Here is a 24,143-nt window from a genome sequence, read left to right as displayed (position 1 = left end):
GTTCTGAAAAACTCTGGAAGAAGAGTGTAAGACTGCATGGGTCAGTAAAAAGGACACCATACTTGAGAGTTGAGTCCTCTGTCTCTGTCCTCATGATGTTAAGAGATTATCTTGTCCAGGCAAAGCTAGACAAGAACAGGCAAGTTCTGCCCTCCCTTCGGAGGAGGCTGTGTTCAGTCAGGGCATGAAGGCGTCAAGTGCCTTTCTACCTCTCATGGACATTTCCCCCCAGACTGCCTAGCAGCTCCTGTCTGCGTGGCTTCCCCTGCGGGTGGGCCAGTGGCTATGGGGCAGTGTGTTGGGGTGAGGTATCGACAGGGCTGGGGATGACTCTGAGGATCAGGTACACGAGCACAGCTGCGGAGGAGAGCTCCTGAGATGCATTTGGCTGATGCTCCCCGCAGTACCCCAGAAGAGATTGCCTCTCAACTCGGGCATCTGAATTGGTTCTGACAAGCGCTTCCCACCCCCTCACCTCCCTCAAGCTCTTCCTAGCTTGAGTCAGTGAGCTGTTTGCAACCAGCTAGCTCAACAAATTAGGAAAGTCCCTGGAAATCTGCCTGTTTATCTCAAGGCCATCGTTTTCCCTATAGTTGTAGGTTGAACGTGTGTGTTGGAGAGGGAATTCTCTTCTGTTACCGCTCTCTATGTATTTCTTAATATTGCCTTGTTTCATTTTCTTTTTGTGCTGTGAAATACCTTGTTTACCTTGGCTTGTAGCTTCAGTGTTTGAGTTGGGGTTTTTTTATCTTCTCCCTTTCTCCATTTCATAAATTTCACATAAATTACCATGAATAAACTTGTTTTTCCTGCTTGTCACTTACTGTTTGCTTTATCACTAGTTACCTCTTGATGAGCTCATATGATATTTCACAATTCTTGTCTGTTAACAGTACCAAAAGGACCAAGAAATAGATGATCATTTTCTGCCAAGCTAAAATGACTTCAGGATTTTTGTCATTCTTTTCTCAGTTGTAACCAGATGGTTTTATGGCAGCATTTCCCTTTCCTCACTGTTGCTCAATGTTCTTGTTCTTTCTGTAACCTCAGCAGGAACTTTTGAAGTAATCACCCAATAGATTTGTACTTTAGGGTAGGAAGGGCGTTAGCAAATTGACAGTGAAATTCTGAAGCATACCAAAACACACAGCACCTAATATAATGTAGCCCATTGTTAACAGAAGTGTGTACTTTATTTTTCAAACAGGCAAAATGATTAACCAAACCTGTTGTTTTGGGATTTTTTTCCCCAATGACATTCAAGGCAAATAGTTTGAGCAGATAGATTTTTAGTCAGTAAACACAGCAGTTGTCTGTAGTCTTACCAATTGAGGCAGATGTCTTGCTTGGCTACCATTAACATAAATAACAATGTGTATTTATGGTGCTGTGTGCTACTTAATCGGGTGCTTGTACAGACATCTGCTGCATGCTTTCCCTGTAGCAAGTTCACACTCTGTGTGTGTATAGATATGTGTATCTACGTGTTTATAGATGTGTGCATCATACATATCTATCTTGACTGATGGAGAAGATAGAGCACGTGGAGTTAACTGTTATTCACAGGATGATGCACAGGTATGGGACTTGCTTTCAGGAGAAACAAAATGGTTTAACATCAGTATGCAAATACAAATTACAGTGTGCTGGGACAAACAGGCTGGTTGAGTGTTCTCAAAGCTGTTGTTCCTAGTTCTTTGCAGAATACCTTCTGCACTGATTAGGTCCACTTCACACTTTTTGATGTTGTCCTCTCAAGCCATTTAACAGCTAGAAGCTTTTATTTTTACTACATTGTTTAAAGCAAAACAGCTAAAGAACAACAAAGTAGCTTCAAAATAATACTTGGGTGGCTTACCAGCACAGGCTACCAGCTTCAGCTGCTGCTTTCAAACTATTTAGTTGATCTTAATCCTTCAGGCTCAAGCAAGTTTCTTTATGGATTAAACAGCTGGCTTGGTATCTACTCTGATACTTTTAATGCTTTTCTGGTGGCAAGTGTCAGTTGCCTTTCCTTCGTAGCTGTTCCACGTAGATTGCTGGTCTCTAGACTTCTATGGCTTGAGCTGGACCTATGTGATATTTTGATTTCATGCAAGTTTGTTTAACTGTAGGTAAATTTTTCATACTATTTTTAAAAAAAAGCCAGTGGATGCCCTCATCCTGTTCCTGCTTCTGACACAGACGTTTGTGATTTTTCTGTCAAGGTCTCAGGGGAATTAGTGGGGGCGAAGGGGGAGATTTAGCACTGATAGCCCTTAGCAGACATGGTGTGAGTCATTCTGAGCCTCGCACTTCAAGCTTGGTTGTTCAGATTTGTTGTGCAGCACCAAGTTCTCAGAAGTTGGCAGAAAAGAAGCGATCACTTCACTCTGGCTGGTGTTTCACCTCCAGCCAGCCCCCATTTCCATGAGCTGCTTCTGTGGGCTGCCTCTAGTTGTGTGAAACAGGAGTTCAAGACTGACACTGGTGTCAGCCGCATCAAACTTTGTCTCTTGGTTATTACGGCCTCTCTGATGAGACCTGCGTGGGAGCCTCAAGGGCAAGGATTTGGATTTGTTCTGCTACAGCAGCATTCCTGCCTACTGCAACCTTCTTTCTTGTGAGGCAGAGAAAGCTACAGAGGCAGATTATGTTCCTCATATTACCAAGCCATATATGAGGTGGGGTGAAGACTGCCTGCAGCAAGGACTGGCAGCTGGAGGATGCTCAGGGGGTACTGATGTGCTCTGAGCCTGATACCAGCTGTGTTACTGGAGCTGCTCTTGCTGGAGCAGTCTTTGGAGCTCAGCTAGAGGCCTTTCCCAGAGGACTGAGCTGAGAGGGATCAGGGAAATCCTCTACAAATATTCCTTCACTTGTCTCTGCTGCTGCATTAAGAAAGGGGGAATGCAGCTCCCCATGGGGCTGGACTACCACCACCACCAGCATCTGCATCCACATTGCCCCATAGCGTCAGCATCGCGTAAGTCCTGCCTTGGTCAGCTTTTTGTTGTGACTGTGACTGTGTTGTGACAGCAGTTGTGACTGTGATAGCTAGAGCATGGTTTAAATTGAAGTTTTGAATATGCTGAGTCTGATCTTATTAGTCAGTGGCTAAATGTTGGCAAGTAGGATTTCAGAGAGCTATGGAAAGTAGGTACTGCATGGGTACAAACCAAAAAGATTTATCAGAGAGAGTGTGGCACGGTGGGGAGGAGCAAGCTGTGGGAGGGTGTCAAAGCAGTTGCCAGTTCCTTCCTCTTTCCCTCCCCTGGAAATCCTTTGCTTCACCAGGAGTATGTTGTGGTTTGGGTTTTTTGTTTGTTTGTTTTGTTGTTATTTGCATGGCTGCAGTGTATGTGTTTTAGCCACATCTCTAAGTCACTGCTGTCTATTGTAGTTGTTTACCAACATGTGGCTTTCAAGCCTCTGATGTTACTGTACATACAAAGAAAGTAGTAAACGGGGTGGCCAAGTCCATGAGCCTGCAACTGATGGAATTGTTCCTAATTTAAACAGATGTTTTGGGAGCAAATTCTTTTCAGTTGCTTTACCAGAAGGAGCGTGCAAGCCTGGCAGACAGAGAACCGTGTGTCCTGGGAGTCTGAGAAGGTCCTGGCCAGGCTCACTGTTACAGTGCAGATACTTTTGCATATAGGTAAATGTATACACTGATGTCAGGGGAATTGAGGCCTGATTTAGGAATTATTCAGGATCATGACTTCAAAATTACTTAGGGTACCTTGTGAAACTGATGGCAGCTGCGTAGTAGGTCATGTTCATGATGTTGTTTGATGCCCGAGAAGGAGATTTCAGATGCAATTCCCAGGTTTTCTGGTGAACTACTGCACATCTCAAAGGCAAGTTTGGCACTGGTGGAATTGTTCATGCAGGGTGCCTTTACTTTGGGAACAGTATTGCTGAATTCAGGGGCCAGGTCCCGTTCTTGGTTTTTAGGAGAGCACCTGCTACCTCTTTTGGAACCATTGGGTAAATTCAATGTTCATGATGCCAAGTGATTTTTCAAATAGTAAATCTGTAATTGTTTTTCAAACCTTAGAGTGGAAGTGTTCTGACCCTATAATCTTTTCTAATCTTAATAGGACTTTACAGAATCCAACCCAAGTTCCAGTGGTTGTGTCTCCTAGCAATCAGCAGCTGCATACTGTAACACTCCAGACAGTGCCTCTTACTACAGTGATAGCAAGCACAGATCCAGCCTCAGCAACAACGTCCCAGAAATTCATTTTACAAGCCATTCCTACTTCACAACCCATGACAGTCCTTAAAGAAAATGTCATGCTACAGTCTCAGAAGCCAGTCTCACCTCCTTCCTCAATCGTGCTGAGCCCAGCACAAGTTCAGCAGGTGATCACCAGCAGCGTGCAGACAGTTTGCAACGGGACAGTCAACATGGCTTCGTCTCCATCCTTCAGTGCCACCACCCCCGTGGTAACGTTCTCGCCCAGCAGCTCACAGGTAGCTCACCCCTCGGGCACGGTGATCACTTCGGTTATTAAAGCACCAGAAACAAAGCAGAGCGATGTACAAGAGGCAGTGAAAGAAGATGACAGTGACAAAGCAGATGATACTGAGCAGTCGGAGCAGAGATTCCAGCAGCAACCATTTGTGATGGTGGTGTCCAGTTCGAATGGCTTCCCATCTGACGTGCAAGTGAAGCAAGAAAATGAGCCATTGGAACCCAGTTCATATGAGTAAATTCTTAAACAGAAAAAAAAAGACCCTGTGGATGATTATTTTCATAAATGTGATGGGACCTCTCAGTTATGTATATATATGATTTGATTCTGAAGCAAGATGTTGCAAAGCTCCTTAATTTCTGCAGTTAATTGTTAGAATTCATGCGTTAGAATGGATTTTGATTTTCTGTTAATTGCTAAATGTTATCATATAAATAAAATTACATATTACTCATGTTTCAAAATACAGGCATGAAGGAACATGCTCTTTGCGCTATGAAGACATTCTCCTGAGGTTGTTGGCCAAAGTTTCAGACTTCTTTCTTATTGTATGTTTTCAGTCTGTTGCCGATTTACATTGCAGTAATGTTACTATAACCTTTTCTGTTTAATCCCTACGTGTATCACTTCACTTAACTTCTGAAGCAACAGTTACTTTTAGTGGGACATTTTTTTTCATTCCATGTGTATGGATTTTTACGATCAAGTATGTGTTCCATACTGGTGAATTACACCAGTTTTAGACTTTGATAACCAGGTATCCTCTTGCATTTTTTGCAGCACAAGCTCTTGTGTGTGCAAAATTGACTATACACTCCTATTGAGAGTATACGAAACATTTATTCCAGTAATGGACAATACCATGTCTCTATTTTATATGGAAACATCAGATATATTTAATTACAGAAGCTAACGGCATCACTACAGGTGCAAACGTTTCATGCCATTTTGCGACTATGAAGCTTAACAGTCTTGCTTTCTACTTCAGATTATTTTGTAAGGGGGGAAAGAAATGAAATATATACAATTTATACAGGTATTTGGAGATTAATACTGCTAAGAGTTTTTTTTTTTTTTTTTTTGATTGTAAATAATGTACATTTAATGTCACAGGGAGGTTTTTTCAGCTAATTTGTTTCCATACAAATTTTTGATAGATGCAAATAAGATCATTATGTTTAGAGGTCTAATGTTATATGTATTCATATTACAGAGTGAATTTGTATTTAAAGACAAATTTTTAAATGATGGAGCCCTCTGAACCTTGGGTCCTTGCCTTTTGTATTTTTAATTGGTTTATTATGAAAATAAATCAAGTGGAAAAACATTTTTCTGTATTTACTCTGCAATGGTTTACATTATTATAACGTTTTAGTGACCATCATAAATAACCAAACTACACTGAGAAATGGGACAGCGTGATTAATCAGTGTGGGTCTGTGGTGGGACAGGCTTTAAACTGATGGAAGGTAGATTTTGATTAGACATGAGGAAGAAGTTCTTCCCTGTGAGGGCGGTGAGGCCCTGGCACAGGGTGCCCAGAGAAGCTGTGGCTGCCCCATCCCTGGCAGTGTTCAAGGCCAGGTTGGACACAGGGGCTTGGAGCAACCAGCTCTAGTGGAAGGTGTCCCTGCCCATGGCAGGGGGTTGGAACTGGGTGAGCTTTACGGTCCCTGCCCGCCCAAACCACTCTGTGATTCTATGATCGAATAAATCTAGGAGTTTTATTGATTGGGTGATAAAAGTTTAAAGATAAGCATAAAAGTGCTAGAAAAACTAATGGGAGCAGAACTGCGGCAGAGATAGTTCAGCCTAGTTGAATAGAACTTTACAGACTGTATCGAACAAGCAGCTCTCTGCCCTATCTGCCTGGTTTAATTGATGAAAACACTGGAGAGAGAGGCTGGGGTTTTAAATCCAGCTATAAAATAGGGACTTCTTCCTGTAGAACAAGTATTTCATAATACTCGGAAACCCGAAGTGATAATGCTTGACTGGCATCAGTGTTTTTAAACGGGGGGAAGTTGTGCTGCTGATTTACTGGAAACATGAAAAAAACCCCACACCATAAGGTTACAGCTTTGCCAACAAAACTTCTTGCCATAGCTGCAACTTTAACAAAGAGAAAATGGTTTGTTTACGCTTCATTTATGGCAGTTGGCTAAGAGGAGAAGATCTCCAGCAGACAGTGACGTGTCTCCCACAGCAGTGTTGTGCAACGAACAGCAAATGAGAATCACTCCCTGCTCGTGTCCTCAGGCTCTAGCCTGCCAGCTGGGTGTATCCATACTTTTGGCTCTCCTTAGGACGGCAACCTCGTCTAGTGGGGGGTGTCCCTGCCCGTGGCAGGGGGGTTGGAGCTGGATGATCTCTAAGGTCCCTTCCAACTCGAACCATTCTGTGACAAAGGAAGGGAGAAGCTGGAGTGAATCACAGATCAGGGCTCACATTTGGAGTTTGAGCAACTCCTCCCCTGCCGCAGCGGCCTGTGTGCCTGTGGCAGCAGCCAAACAAAACACCAAACGCTGCTGACTCAGAACGAAAGAATTGAGTCTGCTATTCTTTCCTGCATGCGTGTGAGGCTGCAGGGCAGAAAAAGGCTCTTTTTTACTGAGGTGTTTCACGGACGGCAGCCCAGGGAGGAGCAAGGGTTGTGACAGGACAGGGGAATGGCTTTAAACTTACAGAGGAGAGAGTTAGATTAGACATTAGGAAGAAGTTCTTCCCTGTGAGGGTGGTGAGGCAGTGGCACAGGTTGCCCAGAGAAGCTGTGGCTGCCCCATCCCTGGCAGTGTTCAAGGCCAGGTTGGACACAGGGGCTTGGAGCAACCTGGTCTAGTGGAAGGTGTCCCTGCCCGTGGCAGGGGGTTGGGGCTAGATGATCTTTCAGGTCCCTTCCAACCCAAACCGTTCTACGACTTCATGAGGGAGGGAGGGAGGGAGACAGCTCCCCGCAGCCGGCGGAGCTCCTGACGGCCAGGGGCGGGTACCGGCACCCGTCCGGCTGGGGCGGGAGGCGGTGCCTCGGGGGCGAGCCGCCCCTGCACCGCGGCCACGGCCGCCTCAGCTTCACCCCTGCCGCCCTCAAGCTCACACCCCAAATGGCGCCCGCTCCTTTCTCCCGTGTACGCCTAGACCCCGCCTGGGAAGCCCTGCCCGCGACCTGGGACAAGCTTCGGCACGGAAGGAACTGCCACAGCCCGGCCACGGCGGGAGGAAGAGGCGGGCAGGAAGCTCGATGACGGCGGAGAGTGCACTCGCCACGGCAGCCATGGCGGCCCCGCCTCACCGGTGAGGCGCGGGAGGAGCTTGCGGCGCCGGCTCGCCCCTCCGCGTCCCGGCAGGCCCTGCGCGGCTGCGGCCTTGGGGCTCGTTGTGCGGCGCCTCAGCGGCTCCAGAAGTTTCCTGGGGGCGGCGGGCGGCATGGCGGCAGCGGCGGCTCCTCCGCGGTGAGCTCCCCGCTTCGCGGCCCCCTCGCCCGCCCTCTCCTCGCCCTCTTACGCCGTTGTGTTTCCTTGGCAGGTTCTCGGACGGGGACATCGACCGGGACCCGGGGGCCGCGGCGCAGGTGAGGGCCGGCGGCGGCTCGGAAGCGGCGCGGGGGGGACACACAGTACAGGCCTCGGGTGTTTGAGGGTTGCCGAGCCGTCGGTGCTGTGGGGCTGGAGGCAGCCGTGCCCGGGGCGAGGGGAGCCCTGGAGCGTCGTGCGGTGGTTCCGTTGGTGCGAGCCGGGGGCTTGCAGAGCCTCCCCTGGCACCGCTGCCGTGTGCGGGCTGGCCTCGGAGGGGTTCAGCGCGGTTCTGACAGAGCGCTGGTGCTGCCCATGCTGCAGAGAGGGAAAAACCCCAAACCAACCAACTTTCTCCTCGGTGTAGGTACATGGTAGTTCAAATAACTAATTTGTCATTTGTGGTTAAAAAGTCCCATCCCTACTAAACAAATTTGTTCAGTCTTTACTGGTTTTTTTATTCTGCCCTGATCTGTTTCTTCCTCTTCCTATATTTTTGTGGGGACCGGAACTGTTCTTCGTTTCATCTCAATATAAATAAATTTCTACAGTAAGAGTGATCATTCACTGGCACAACCTCCCCATGGATGCGGTGGAGCCTACATCACTGCAGGGTTTCCAAGGCACGACTGGACAGGGCGTTAAGATGATGTTCCTTTCCCACAAAGGCCTGGGCAAGATGATCTTCCGAGGCCCCTTCCAACCTGGGCTGTTCTATGATTCTATGCTTTTACCCACTAACATGTATTAATGTGCTTTCAAAGGTTATTTTTAACTAAAACAGAGAAGACAGAAGTGAAGGGCGGATAAGTGTTTCTATTTAACATACTTGGAAGGGGCGAGGATACAAATAGTTAGTTCTTCTTGGATGGAGTAGGTGGCAGAAGCATAAGATGATGTTGAATTATCTTCCCATAAAGAAAATTATGAAGCTAAATCTAACGGTTCTTGGGGGTTTAGGCTGTAGCTTGTAAAAGTTTTTCAGAAGATAAATGGCATCTAAAAAGCAATTTTGAATAAGCAAATATATTTGGTATAGTAAAACTAATTTAAGGTCTAAAAAAAAAGTAAGTCCCCCATTGTAGGAGGGGGAAGAATCACCGCCAGACACAAAAATCTCCAATGCCAAAAGGTCTTTGGAAGTATTAAAGAATACTACAGAATGTGCATTTGGGTTTGGGTTTTGGTTTTGTTTTTTTGCATTAACATAGTTGCTTTGCTTTTCTAATGTATATTTCAGTTCTTTGTACATTCAGTACTTCAAAACAATAACATGTTGCACAAGCATTATCGAATATCTGATACAATAATACTGATGTCACTTGTGTAGCCTTTTTTTTTTTTTTTTTGAAGTACTGAGTTGAGTATCCAGACTTCTTGATAATCTCTGAATCTGTAAGCCCCATAGTTCAGAATAGAGTTTAGCTGACTTGGAAGCTTCGATCTACAGGTAGATACACCACGTTTGCATGGTCTTAGGTGTGGTCTTTTAGCTCATGTACTTAATATTTCTAATCTGGGACACAATACCGTGTAAATGGGGGTCTGTGATGCTTCCACATCTGACTAGACCTGTGTCCACTTGGCACGGCATTTCTGCACTGTCCCCGCAGGAGTTCTGATTCCTTTAACTCCTGGGGTGCATGCTTTGGCTTTCTGCAGCTGGATCTGATCCAGAATCACAGGGTGGTTGAGGTTGGAAGGGACCACTGGAGGTCATCTAGTCCAACCTCCCCTTCTCAAGCAGGGAGCATTGCTCAGGATTGTGTCCAGATGGCTTCTGAATATCTCCAGGGAAAGAGACTCTGCAACGTCTCTGGGCAACCTATTCCAACACTTGGTCGCCCTCACAGTAAAGTTATTTCTCATGTTCAGGTGGAGTGTTTTAGTTTATGCCTGTTGCCTTTTGTCCTGTCACCTGGCACCACAAAGAAGAGTCTGGCCGCAGCCTCTTGGCACCTTCTCATCAGATATCTATATGCATTGATCAGATCCCCCCCTGAGCCTTCTCTTCTCTAGGCTGGACAGGCCCAGCTCCCACACTCCTTCCTCATAGGAGAGATGCCCCAGTCCCTTAATCATTCTAGTAGGCCTTCACTGGACTTGCTCCAGTAGCTCCATGTCTCTCTTGTACTGTGGAGCCCAGAACTGGACACAGTACTCCAGGTGAGGCCCCACCATGGCTGAGTAGACGGGGACTACTACCTCCCTTAGTCTGCTAGCCACACTCAAACGCAGCCCAGGATACCGTTGGCTTTGGCCACAATGGCACATGGCTGGCTCGCGGACAGTTGTCCACCAGGACCCTCAGGTCCTTCTCTGCAGAGCTGATTCCCAGGAGGTCAGCCCCTAGCCTGTACTGGTGCATGGGGCTGTTCCTTCCCAAATGCTAAACCCTGCACTTGCCTTTGTTGAATTTCAAAAGGTTCCTCTCTGCCCATCTCTTCAGCCTGTCTAGATCCTTCTGGATGGCAGCACAGCACTCTAGGGTATTGGCTACTCATCCCAGTTTTGTATCATCAGCAAACTTGCAGAGCAGGCACTCTGTCCCTTTATCCAAGTCATTCATGAATTAGTTAATACTGGACCCAGCATTGATTCTTGGGGGACACCACTAGTTGCAGGTCTGCAACTAGATTCTGTGCCACTGATCACAAGCCTCATCATCCATCTTTAAATGCCATCTGAATGATAAAGTTGTGAACTTTTCATGGACTTTTTTGTCATGTTGAAAAGATAAGTTACTGTCTGGAGACCAAAAGCACCTTTTAATTCATACAAACTTAGCATGAAGGGAGCTGAAAGTTCCCAACGTATTTAGAAATAGGTTTGCAACTTGCTTGCATGGTGAGAGCCTTTAGAGTCAAAATATGTAGAAAACACTTGAATGTTTCTGAGGACTAGGTCTAAGCTTGCTCTAAGTAACTGTTGCTAATGTGCATAATCTGGAGTACCTGGTGCTAGTTGAGTATTACTTGTCTGACTTCTCACGTGGCTGTGTAAGGACTAACTTCTGTGTGCGTGTGTGTCTGAATTAGATATGACAATGTACTGATAAAAAAACCAAACCCAAAACAACAGAGAGATGAGTTTCACACTGTTGAAAATGCTTTGCTTTGCTTTGCTTTCCTGGGGTGAGGGCTGGTTGTGTAGTTGAGTCTGCTGCTTCTAATCAGTGCTTCTGTCGTCAACGTAAATCACAGGGAATAATGTTTGGAGCGAGAGGTGAACTGGCACAGAAGTGACTCTGCTTGTGAAGTGCCTGTACTGTTCACTGTCAGAGTTGGACCGCACTTGGTTTTGGGGGTCAAAAGCTGTACTTCACCTCTCAGCACAGCATGAACCCATTTTAATAAGCGTGTTAGCTCATGTCTCTCCCCTGTGGAATACTTATGGCAATGAATATTTCCAGAATGAAGATTGCTTTTGAGTTTAAATCTTAGGAGGGCATTGGTACAATTGGATCAAGTTACAGTTGTGTGCTGCCTGCCACTTTTTTCAGAGACCCACCAGCTTTTAGACTTCCATGCTGTACCTAGGTGTAGATTTGTGTATCTTAAACTGGTAAGAACTCGTGCTACTGCTAAAAGAAGCTCTTCTGGGCACTTTAGCTCCTACTTGGTGTAAACATTTTATGTGACATCTGTGAAATAGAACAAGACACTGATTCCAATTAAAAAGTCCTTCTGCTCTTCCATTTTCTCTGGCTTGGTGGGACAGTTTTTGCAGCTGTCCTGTACTAATATTTTTGCAGGCTTAAAGCCTGTATTTTACCTACATTCTGAGTAGAAGTCTGAGAAGAAGTCAGCTAAGCAAACAGGGTTACTGTACTGTAGCTATGTACTGTGGTGGCTTTAGGAGACTTATTGTCTTCTAGCAAAGAGAACTTCTTTCACTAATAAGGAGAGAATTGGAGATGCTCTTTCCAGGTGTGTGCATTGAGTCGCTGTGATTTTATTCTGTTGTGCAGAAGTCATAAGCTTTATAATACAATTATTTTGGTCTGTCTTGCCAGTGATTCCCCTAACAAGGGACTATTTTATGCTTATTTCCATTGTGCAACAATATTTCCTTTTAGCCGTGTGCCCTGTAAGTCTTTTGTTCTGCTTTTGTGTTCATCATAAATCAGAACAATCTCTTGTGCTCAGTAATATTGTGTAGCGTGGTATTTCATCACATGTTACAATGCTTTGGGCATGTTTTCGCCACACGAGTGTTTTGACTTATTGCATGTTGACTGCCAAATCCCTGATGCTGCAGTGCTTCCTTAGATCCAGCAGACTGTGTACAAGTATGCTGAGAATTGTAGGGAGGTCTTTGAGATATGGAGGATCACCTGTGCATTAGACTTCATGTTTAAGGCATTTGAAAGTCCTATTTCCTTCTCAGTAAGAAACAGGCTCCTCGAGTTGGTGTAACTGGCAGTTTCCTTGTGCTTCACACTGTGATGGTTAAGCTTTGTGGGTGAGAACTGAGAAACAGGTAAACAGTCATGCCAGTTAGGATATTTTCTTCTGAAATGTCTCTTAGTTGAGAGAGTTTGGTACTCTGTTTTTTATGCAGGCTTCCAAGGTGCTATTTCATGGGGGTTTTATGTGTCTTTACAGGAACTGACAACAGCTCTGGAAAAGAATCCAGATGATGCCGAATATTATTGTCAGCGAGCTTACGCTCATATTCTCCTACAGAACTATGCTGGTAACATCTTCAGCCACCACTGAGAATCCTCTTACAAGTGTATTATAACTCTTTCTTTACAGAAGACATCTTCAATCTGAAGCCAAATATAGTAATAAGAGAAAGTGTTTTCTGTAATGTAATATGCTGCTTTTACAGTTAGTGTGTAGTTTGATCATTGTCTTTGATTGCTTTGCTTCTGTAAAACTTCCAATGAATTGGGTACTCTGCAGTTCCAGCTTTCCATCTGGTTTTAGCCTAGTATTTTATTGGCAGCGTTTTTTTAAGAAGGCTTCACAGGCAGGTTTTAAGCTTTGTGTTGTAAGCATCTTCCACCCTTATGTTTTTGGTAGAGACTGAATCATGTCATGGTAGGAATGTGATAAGTGAATAATGCCTGGGAAAAAGATTAACTGACTAACTGAAGATTTGGTTTATTTTTTCTTTCCATTAAGAATCAAACAGATTCACACTTCAGATTTAAGTAGAGGATTTGACTAAATGGAAGTCATGCTACATCTTAATGTAGAGCTCTGCAGCTGAATGAAGGGTTCATCCATAGCAGTTGTGGCTAGATTTAAACACTGTGATTTATGTGCAAGCTAAGAAAGCTAACATAGTACACCTTAAAAAATTTTCATTACTAAAAGACTCACAGTTCACTGCTTTTTATAACATGTTGTTATGTTCCTCACCTTAAAACTGACTTCCAACAGATGCAGTTGCAGATGCAAAGAAGTCCCTAGAACTCAACCCCAAAAATGCTGTAGCGCTCCTTAGAAAAGGGTATGTATCATATGTTGTACTTCGTGAATATTTAGTATTTAGAATATAAATGTATTTGTGAATGTAGGGCAATAGTAGTATTTGGATTGTGGCTCTGTACAAGCTTTTTGCAGCACAATGAATGAATATATTCAGTGCCATACTTCTTGTAACCCATGCATAATAAAGCTGTTGTTATAAGAAGCACTTTAGCTTAGGGCGATTGTCTTAACACCCTAGCCATTTTAAAAACACACCTTTTGGGGGATTTAAATCCTTACATGTGAATTTTAAGCAATATAGTGTTTGAACTAAGGATGTTGTGACCTTCAGAATGTGGAATAGACTGAAAAGTAATCACCCTTTCCTTGTATTTTTCTTTGTTCATGGCAGGTTAGGTGACTATCATATCAAAAACTATGCATCTGCTTTAGAGGCGTTCAGAGAGGGACAGAGGTTGGACAGTAAGTATTAAAATGTCTTGTGTGCACAGTACTTCTTTGCTAATGAGAAAAATGTGTTGGTTGAAAGTGACGAACAAGGGTGATTTTTTTAATTATTAATATTTTCTTAAAGGGTAATGAAGTAGGAGCCTGACTTCAGATGTCTGGCTTTTGGGAAGGCTGTCAAATCACTGCAGAGAAGTGTAAAACTGCTTAAAATGTGTATCAAGTTCCTAGTTGGGTTTTTGTTGGGTTTTGGCTTGGTTCATTTTTTACAAAATGGAGAGTGTTTTCGTGCTTCCTTGGGAAGGTCTTGCAAACAAATGGTGGCAATGGTGTGGCACTAGGTGCCATAGAAAACTTTCGAAACAGAGCAGGCTCCGTATACATAGCTGAAATTTCTTTCTTCTTAAACCATTTGATAGACCAGTCTTTACAAAGAATGTGCAGCTTGATGGGTATTCCAACTGACAAAATGGATTTTTACCTCACATTGAGTATCACTTAATTACAGAAGCATATTTATTATATCTGGTGTTTGGTTTTTTTTTTCTGAAGTGTTGGCTTCCTGGCTGGGCTTGGGCACTTTATATTTTTGGGAGAATTCGAGCTTTTCAAAAATCTGACTTTATTGTAGAAGCAGGAAAGGGGTAGTTTAATACAGAAAGCTTTGGTAGAAGACATGGGGCAGCATAAACCAAAGCAGTCGCAAGATGCTTGTGACTCCTTGCTCTTCCTTCCTGTCCCCCATTTTAAGTAAAACCCTCTTCTCATTCCTTTCCCTCCCTTCTCAACAGCATAAGGAAATGGTAAGAAAAACACCTTGAAAGGTTACACAGAGCAAAGTGCACAAACCTGATAAGCGTTGTCATGATCTCAGATCTTTTTAGTACATTGTCTTATTTGTAACAGTGGCTGGGACCTGAAGGCTTAGCAAAAATAAGTGATCTGATCCTCTCATCTAAAATGAGTTTCATGGGAGTGTAAGCTAATTTTTACTTGTTGCCAAGCCATTATGTCCCTCCTACTCTTATAATTGCTTAGCCTCTTCTTTCAATGCATCAAGTCTGCAGAAAGCTACTATTTTTAATTTGTTAAAATACTTCTAATGTGGTAATGGGTTAATGTGTTGAAATGGCCCAGTGAAGGGTCTGAGTGCTGAAGCCATCAGAAGGGAAGCAGCAGAGCAGTGTTGGGGCAGTGGTAATGGTGGTGGCAGGGGGATGTGGTGAAGTTGCAGCAAGTGTTAATTGTCAGCTTAGGCTGCTCTGGAACAGGAGTTAAAATGGAAGAAATTCCCTAATGTTCGTTCTCTTAAGTTGTGGCAGTTTGAGTAAGTAGATAGTCTCCACTGGTTTGTACACCAGAAAGACAGGTGTGTCTTTGCAATCTGGCCAAGTTTTCTATTTAGTATCTTCCTGTGAAAGATTCCTTCCAGTGACTTCTGTAGCTGTAGGTGACTTTGCATACATCTCCAAACTCATCACTCCTGAATTTAATTGATTAATCTGTGGTTTTTCATATTCTTGCGCCACCCCAAGCAACCACTGCCAGTTTGAGGTATTTCATGGGCATGGGTTTTGTCACCTTTCTGGTTGGTCAGTTGGAGTTGTTCAAAACACAGATTGTACACTAAATCTCCTCAGGCTAGAGCATCTCTTTTTCATTCTGTTTGAGCTCACATCCGACTTGTGTTGTAAGGTGCAGCAGCACGCAAAGCTGCAGATGTCTTTTCAGATAAGTCAGTGAGTACCAGGATCCTCTTTGCTAATTCAGAATTCCTGAAATACAGCACAAGGATTTCCTGTGTTGAATTGCTTGACTCCTACCTGCTGGAATTTAATTTGCCATTGTTTTGCTGCTTACCCAGCTGAAGTGTTCCTGAAGCTTCCCAGTCCTTCCTGATTACTCTCTTGTCTAATGATAGCTTCCACTCTGCTTCCCATATCTCGTTACAAAATCCTGTGACCCATTGTGAGGTGAGGAGTCTCCCGTAGGCCTTTTTAAAAATAGAGATTTTTAGTTGCTTCTCTGCCATGCGTTACCTAATTTGCTGGCAACTTTATGTCAGGAACACAGTTTGCAGCTCTGTGAAATGTTTGATGGATCCCAGGTGAAAACAATAGTGAGCATAAGCATTCATGGCAGAATGATTAACTTCAGTTAAATGCAGCTAGTGCAAAACGAACAAAGCACAGAGGGAAAATTTGCCACATACCACTAAGCTGGTGATAAAGAGAAGACTTGAGCTCTTGCTGCCTCAGAGAGAATTGCTGTAGTCGGGAATTCTTTGCTGTCAAGGCTGGTTTCTTTGCCACACAAGGGGGCAGAAGAACACCAGGAGATGTTTCTGTTCCTTGCTGATGTAAGGGCTGTTTGAAATCTTAATCTGGAATGCAAACACCGATGAGCTTCCTACCTGTGCTCATTACTGGTAGCACTGGCAGGCCTGCGGTACCCCAGCAAGCTTCCCATTACCCACCTACAGGGATATCTAAATACGACTTGGTGTGATGAATTGTTGAATGTGCAGTGTTTCTTTATTTTATAAAGTAACATTAGGAAGCAAGATTCCTTTCACTCAACCATGAGGATTTTTGAGTTCATCAATTTCCCTGAGATTGAAGAAGCAGTGTAATCTGTTACAGTTCAGTATCTTACGTGGATTTAGGATAATTATACTCAAATTTTCTTGGTTGGTGGGTTTTTTTTGCTGTGACCACCTAATGAATTTAGTAAAGGTGGAACATGTCAACTTTTCTGAAGAAATGTCTTAGTGGGTAGTTTTCTTGTATACTAATAAGAGTTAGCCAATTTTCAGTAGGTGAAGACCCAGTTAAGTTTTCTGAACTGGAAAGTTATTAATAGAAGTTGTTGGTAAGTTCTTTGGGATGATAATGCGACTATAAAGCACAAAAAAATTATCCTTTGCCTCAAATTATAAAATGTGCTGGCGTGCAGGGAAAGAGGCAGTGGCTGGCGAGGGAGATCTGGGAAAACAGAGAAGAGGACATGGACCTTTCTTTTACATTGTGTGTGAAGCAGTCTTGCATAGGCCATAGTTAAAAAGAGAATTCTTCACCTGCTGCTGCAAGTCAGAGGCTGGATCAGTGGAGACTTGACTGAGTTTCTCTGTGTAGGTGCCTGAACCTGCTTCAGTTTAATTTCACTTCTCATTAATAAACTTTGTTCCCAGCTGCAAAACTTGGAAGTCTTTTAGGGTATGGGTGCTGAGTTTTAAAATTGCAGATGAATTTAGGTTGCAGGGAAGCTCTGGAACTCATCTAATTTCATGCCCTGGCCAAAAGCAGTATTACCTTTGAACTTCCATGTGTTTGCTTGGGTCCTTCTACTGTCGATTTCCAAGTATGTCCAAGATCGAAGATTCAACAGCCTCTTTGGGCAGTTGCTCCAGTGTTTCATTACTCTTTTAGCAAAAAAATTTCCTTATCTACTCAGAACTAACTTTGCTGCATCTTGGATCCTTTGCCTCACTTCCTTTCCCCATGTATTTCTGAGGACAGTCTGCGGTCAGTCATCTGAATACCCTAAGTATACATTAGGTAATTGAAGACATTGTGTTGTATCCCTGCACAGAACCCTCTCATAGTTAGTTTTGGCTAATTCCATCGAAAACAGGTATCTTCTTTTGAGTATTTGCCAGGAATACAGAAAAGACTGCAGCAGTTGGTGTCTGATTGTATTGTAACGTCAAGACAGCCATGTTATTGTTTGCATTATTTTTATCTTCAAACTTAAACAGGGGAAGTTTAGATTGGATATAAGGAAGAAGTTCTTTACTGTGAGGGTGGTGAGGCACTGGAATGGGTTGCCCAGGGAGGTTGTGGATGCTCCATCCCTGGTGGTGTTCAAGGCCAGGTTGGACAGAGCCTTGGGTGACATGGTTTAGTGCGAGGTGTCCCTGCTCATGGCAGGGGGGTTGGAACTAGATGATCTTGAGGTCCTTTCCAACCCAAACCATTCTATGATTCTATGATCTTTTCATAACAACAGGTGTGAGACTATGTAAATGTTAGGTAGTTTACTAGATAACTTTTCAGATATCTGGTGGGGATGGCATAGGAAAAGGGAAGAGGAAGTGGCTTGAGGAGTAAGGTAGCCATTTTAAGACCTAAGGCGCACTTAAAAATCTGTGTACGTTTTACACTTGAGGGAGTTGGGATGGGTACTTGGCATAACTGCAGTGAAGTCACATTTTGGTGTTACAGGCATGTCTGTTGGGAACTCTTTTGTTGAGCCTCTTCCAGCCTCTGCTGGGTAGTTGGCCGTGTGAACTCTCCCAGCAGGAATTCTGTTGGTTGTAAAAACATAAAAAGTTTAACTATTTTTAGTAGCTGGTCAGCAATGTTGCCACATTTTTACTTTCTTGACTGGGAATTTTGTTGAAATAAGATGATTACTCTGTTGTTACACTGCTGCCTTTTGAGCTATTTTTCCTGCAAATTCATTTCTATGTGGGGAGCTTGCTTCCCAGAATATCAAGGTCTTGCTAAACTTTTCTGTGATACTGATTCACAGAATGGAATTGGCACTTAGGCATTTCTAACATCCCTGAAACTTCAGATGTGTTGGTAAAGTGTGTGTGAAACCATGAGGAGAAAACGCTTGGTGTTTGTGAAACTTGTGCAGCTTTGGGTTGTCCTCAGAGAGTCTCTTCTGATACTTCTCTCGAGAGGAAGTGTGGCTGTTTGAAAAAATAATTTTAAGAATAATGGAAAAACGTGTAAAACTCTACTCTTGCTTTCCAAACAGTTGTACAGGGGTTGAGCAGACTGGAAAGCAATAGCATATCTGGGTCAGTTCAGGCAAAGTCTCGTGTCCTACAAATTAATTTGAAGTTAATTAAATATCACAGAGTTAAATAGTAGACTTGTATAAAAATACTTAAAGCTTAACTGGAGTGACAGGTTACAAGAAGATAAGAGCAAATAATATCTTTTTCATTAAATTGGTGCACGTTTGGGATGGATTTGTTCCAGTTTGCAATTGTGAGGAATTGCTCTCTGCAAGATGTGTAGTGCTTGAAGAGTTTTAATGTTACTGTGTTTGATTTCTTCTAGATGTAGATGATACCTTTACTATTTGGATTAAAAGATGTGAAGAAATACTAAACGGTAAGAAAAACCACATTTACTTGATGAGAGATTTGATACACCTTGTGCTTTGAAGCCATGTCATGTTTTTCAAAGATTTACAGCTTACCTCTTACTTAGAACAAAAGATTTTTAAAAGTCACTTTTTCCTCTTTCTTGTTTCTTTGAGTGTACCCCCTGAACACTTCTATACTTCAGATTCAGAGGAACATTATTAGATTTTTAATGTAATAATTCTCTGTGACAGGGGAGTACCCATTTCAAGTTCAGATAATCATAATTGTAACTTGTTTACACAACTGCTAACTAATTGTAACTGTGAAGCATGTGTCAGCTTGCTTTCTGAAAACATTGTCAAAATAAGGTTTCAAGTCTTGCAGAATATAAAGTTGGAAAGAGGTGGAAATTTGGGGGATTTACTCCTTGGTTTCTTGTGGAAAGTGCCTTAGGTGCTATTGTTGCTCTTGTGTTTTGTCCATTGTAGTCAGTGTGAATATAGTTTCCTTTCATACCTTGGTACATACAGATTGACACCCCCCACAATTAACTCATCTGCAGTGCTTAAACTGCCTGTGGATTTTAATGAGATAGAGTAACTGATGTAGGTTTTTTACTCCACCTGTTGTGACTTTCCATCCTCTTTGTGGTGCACACTAGAGAATGGGGCAGTGGAACAAGTTCATGTCAACCTGTTTGACTAAAAACCGAACAGTGGGAGAACCCTTTTGTGTTGTGTAGGAATGAACAACTTTCTGCTTCATGATACATTTTTGCCAGGTTTAATTTTATTTGGAGAAATTAGGTAAGTGATTGGCATGCATGGTCCTATTTGCAAAAAGCTGTCTTGGGTGGCAACTTTCTTTGCCCTCCTAAGGAAAAGGTTGTAATGCACATTTTTCTTTAATGACATGGTTACTTTTTGCAGTGACTTGTCTGGGTCAACTCAATTGTCCTGTTTTATCCTGAGTATTATCCCTGTCTTGTCTTTTTTGAGCCATTTTCTTAATTCTCTCACACCAAAACCTCTCCTCCAAGAAGAAAACCCCACCCCCCCAAGAAAAAAATCGCCCAACAAACCCAAACTAACCAAACAAAAAACAAACAACAACAACAACCCCAACTCTGATTTCTTCATTACAACTTAATGTTCTTCTGACTAGAAAAGTTGGACCAGGTGATCCTTGAGGTCCCTTCCAACCTGATATTCTGCGATTCTTCTTTTATTAATTTTTATCTCTTTTTAGCTTATAAAGCTTATAAAGAAGCAAGGGGAAAGTTTGTTCCGTTTAGAACGTCTGTAATCTGAAATGTTTCAGGCAAAGTATGTAGAAGAGGAGATACTGAGCTATAGCTTAGATCCAAGTATTACCATATATTTAAGGTCATCTGAGTGAATTTCTCTGCCAAGTTTACATCTCCTTCCCCAACTGGGTTTGCCTAGCATGAGACAAATTTAGTGAGAACTTTCCTGTGGATGGATGATAAACCTAGTACAAGCTTGTGGGAGTGATCTTTAAAACTTGTTGGCCATGATGTTGCTTTCATTAAAAACGGTCTGATTATGTTTCTGATTAGCGAGGGAAAGTAATGAAAAGTTTGCTCCTTTGGTTAATCAGAACATGCTTTATATTAGTTACTCCTTTACACAAGTTGCTGATTGAGGTCTGATTAAAAAGTAGTGTCATAAAAGCAAAATACTAGATGTAGAACTGGCATGTTTTTAACTCTTTCTACTGTTGAGACCGGAATAAATGCAGAATGTCTGGAGCAACTGTAGAAAGCTAGAATAAGTACATGCCTTGTAAGTTCAGTATATCTTTTTCTGAAAGTGCGACTTTTGTTCTCTCTGCAGCATCACAGACAGAAGTGGTAAGACGTTTTCCTTCGTATGTTTACTGTTTCGGTTTCTTTGTTAAGCTAGAGCATCCTTTTAGGCTTCAGTGGCTTCTTAAAACTTTAAGGCTTTAAAAATAATCTTTTCTGTTGCATGCAGTTCTGAAGGATTGAACTTTTCTTCTGAACATGGGCTCTTTTAATTAAAGCCAAGGTTGCAGAATTTGAACCCTGAGAAAACTCTGAAGCCTGGCATACAAATCCGGCAATTACTGTGTGCTCATTGAAGTAAACTTCAATTTTCTGACTTGCAGCCTGTGGCCTAATTCACAGATTACCCTGCTCATGTTGTCACTACTAACTTGCTTGTGACTGCCAGAAAGTAACTGTGTGTTTTCCAGTAGCTTGCAAGTGGTTTCTGTGGATTTTTTTTCTGCTGTAGCTTGTTCAGCTTTCAGTTTCCTTTTTTGTTGGTGTTTGGTGGTTTTTTTTTTTTTAATTGGAAGTTTTCAGAAGAAATGTTGAAATTCACCTCCCCTTCCTTTTTTTTTTTTTTTTTTTTTTTTTACTGGAGACAAAAAGGTGGGAATTTGCATTGGGTGTTCTGCTCCCTCTTTCATATTTACTTCAGTTTTACTTGTAAGAGTAGAGTAGAGGAAGATGATGTACAGAAAACATGGTGGGTGTATGTAAAGACAATCTCAGAGTTAAAAGGTTTTTATGTTTAAAAGTTACATCTTGAATTCTCAGATCTAGTTCAGGTTTCCTTCATGACTTTCAGATTAGCAACATAGCCAGTGTATGTCTTTCAGGTATACTTCTTATCTAGGAAAAAAGATGAGTTAAAGCTGAACTTACTGCTATTTATAAAATGTCTGAGCAATATATTCTAAGTTACAGACTGATATATTTAATGTAAATTGAAACTTTTAAATTCTTAATCTGGCATGAATGGCTAGGAGAACAGTGAAGAGCTTCACCTGTAGGTTAATGCTCATACATAAATCAAGAAAAGGGGAGCAATCAGGATGAAAATGATTTGCGTCTTTGAAAAGTACTTCGTGGTATATTTTCACTTACACTAATGTAACTTTCTCTCCAATGGAATATGCTTCAACTGGAATACACAGCAGCAACCTCTGCCACCAAAGATCAAGTAAGTTGACTTCAGCTTTATTGAGAGAATTGTAATAATTGAATATAACTCCTCTTTGACTTGGGAATCAGAGAAGCAAGATAATGGCTGTAGAAGTTCTTTTTCAGTAACTTTTAAAACATGGCAGTCTAAGTGAAGTGTTTCTCAGTGTCATTGCTTTTGTTCAGAGTGAATCGTACTTTCAGGAGATCACACACACCTCACTGGGAGAGTGGGGAATGGTGAAAGCATTCTGGCTTCTAATTCTCATGCTGAGCTTAATTCAGAGGCTGCCCCACTGTGCCTAGTAGAGGTAATGTTTTTGAGATACTTTCAAGATCCTGAATTAAGAAAGTGCCATTTAATTTATAGAAGGCAAACAGTATTATGAATTTGTTAGGTAAATAGCCTAATTTTTATATACTTCCTGATTGAAAAAGATTCTTTGTTCTTTAGCTATTTATCTTGTCAATTCTGCAACTGCTTTTTTGGAAGAAAGGGAAGAAAACTGATTTTGTCTGTCTTCTGTGTCTCATTGAACTGCACAGTGTACTGTTCCAGCTTTTAGTATTCTAGCGTATATCTCTCTGGTCAGTTTTTCCTCTCATATTTTTTCCTCTTTCTTTTTTTAAAGATATGACTGGTACCAAACAGAATCTCAAGTAATTGTGACCATAATGGTCAAGAATGCACAGAAGGATGATGTCAGTGTGCAGTTCTCGGAGAAAGAGGTGATTTGTATTGGTTATTGGTCTGTGTCCCTAGATTCCCTGGGCTTTAGTAATTAAACCAGCAAACATCTGCTGCAATAGCATCAAGAGAGGGGTACAGGTGGTCTTCTGTCTGAGCTTTTTTTATGTACAGCTGTGCTGTGTATGTGTGTATGCCCAGTCAAGTGAACCAGGATGTATTGCCACAGCACTGTCGGTAGGATTTATACACCGGCGGTACTGTGGTGTGCATGCTGCAAAGGCAACATCTGGTTTTCAGCCGCCTCTGTGTTTGGAGGGCTGGGGAAGAAGTGATCTGGACTTGAAATGTTTGAATATGCATGCATCTGGAGTAGGAATGGAGAGGGACTAGGTATTCTAAAAATAGGTGTGAATGAGTAATATCTTTCTTTAGGACAATTACAGAAAAAGACTGAATGTTGGTGGGGTTTCTTGCTTCTGGCATCACTAAAATTGTTAATGGCAGCAAAGTACCTATTTCAGGGAAGTGCAATAACCTCTGTTGTAATACCATATGTGGTACAAATGACATTTATATTTAATTTAGCTGAGAATATGGAAGAGTTAGGTTCTTATTCTCAGCTAAGTTGGTAACTTCATGAACTACCAAAGTACTTGAATGTTACCATCTGCTTTAGATTGTTAAAATTGTGTAAGCACTTGCCACGTAGCTTGTGTATATTAGAAGGGAAGTTGCAAATTGTTCTAATCACAGAATGCTTTGAGTTAGAAGGGACCTTAAAGCTCATCTAGTTCCACCCCCCCTGCTATGTGCAAGGACACCTTTCACTAGACCAGATTGTTCAAAGCCCCGTCCAGCCTGGCCTGAACACTTCCAGGGATGGGGCAGCCTCAGCTTCTCTGGGCAACCGCTATTAATGTGTTGATACTTCATTTGCCATATAATTCTTTTCCCAAAGAATGCAGATCAAGCTGACAAGATAATAGGCTTTTTGAGTACTTGCTGGTTAAGAATTGAAATCTCCTGTTCATTTTCTAGTATACTTCAGAAACACCTTGTTCAATAACACAGTAATGTAATGGCGTTTGTCTGAAATTCTGACACCTGATGCTTTAAGTGCCCTAGTGAAGGGTCATTAATTTAATCACTTAATCTTGGTGCCAAATGAGTCCTTTGCTTGAAAATGGAAAACTGCTCTCAAAGATGACCAGAGATGTGTTTTCAACTGTTAACAGATGAATGCATCAGTGAGACTTCCATCAGGTGAAGACTACAACTTAAAGCTTGTTCTTCTTCATTCTATAGTGCCAGAGCAAAGTACATTTAAAGTGCTTTCAACAAAGGTAAGTGCTTAAAGTGTAAATTGTTTCTTTGACTGTTTCTGATGTTGAAACGTTTCTGCTCTATTGTCTTGTCTCTCTGCAACAGTCATAACATCTTGCTTTTCATATAGAAATGCTTTTTCTTTTTTTCAAGGTGCCTTTCAGCCAGTAGGAGTCTTTCCAAATTTG

At 42.3% G+C, this 24,143-nt stretch overlaps 2 protein-coding genes across 12 annotated transcripts in view; both read left to right on the top strand.

Moving 5' to 3' along the window:
* Nucleotides 1-5,800, top strand: part of ELF1 (E74 like ETS transcription factor 1) — an 87,884-nt gene extending 82,084 nt beyond the window's left edge. For all 8 annotated transcript variants that reach the window (XM_030475982.1, XM_030475983.2, XM_030475980.2 and 5 more), the window contains one exon: nt 4,086-5,800. In XM_030475982.1, the coding sequence (XP_030331842.1) occupies nt 4,086-4,701 (616 nt within the window). In that variant the 3' untranslated portion in view covers nt 4,702-5,800. The remainder of the gene's footprint in view (nt 1-4,085) is intronic.
* Nucleotides 5,801-7,475: 1,675 nt separating this feature from the next.
* SUGT1 (SGT1 homolog, MIS12 kinetochore complex assembly cochaperone) overlaps nt 7,476-24,143 on the top strand; it is a 28,813-nt gene continuing 12,145 nt past the window's right edge. Inside the window, exons 1-11 of one of the 4 annotated variants that reach the window (XM_030475998.1) lie at nt 7,785-7,912; nt 7,986-8,031; nt 8,524-12,333; nt 12,580-12,670; nt 13,366-13,435; nt 13,808-13,878; nt 18,939-18,992; nt 20,824-20,840; nt 21,935-21,960; nt 22,574-22,670; nt 23,868-23,975. In XM_030475998.1, coding sequence (XP_030331858.1) covers nt 12,325-12,333; nt 12,580-12,670; nt 13,366-13,435; nt 13,808-13,878; nt 18,939-18,992; nt 20,824-20,840; nt 21,935-21,960; nt 22,574-22,670; nt 23,868-23,975 — 543 coding nt within the window. In that variant the 5' untranslated portion in view covers nt 7,785-7,912; nt 7,986-8,031; nt 8,524-12,324. Of the gene's footprint in view, nt 7,913-7,984; nt 8,032-8,523; nt 12,334-12,579; nt 12,671-13,365; nt 13,436-13,807; nt 13,879-18,938; nt 18,993-20,823; nt 20,841-21,934; nt 21,961-22,573; nt 22,671-23,867; nt 23,976-24,143 lie in introns of those variants that run through there. The other 3 variants (XM_030475996.2, XM_030475997.2, XM_030475999.2) reach the window with 3 other exon arrangements.

This window comes from Strigops habroptila, chromosome 2 (assembly GCF_004027225.2).
Source record: "Strigops habroptila isolate Jane chromosome 2, bStrHab1.2.pri, whole genome shotgun sequence".
NCBI classification, from domain to species: domain Eukaryota; kingdom Metazoa; phylum Chordata; class Aves; order Psittaciformes; family Psittacidae; genus Strigops; species Strigops habroptila.
This window is presented reverse-complemented; position numbering and strand designations above follow the sequence as displayed.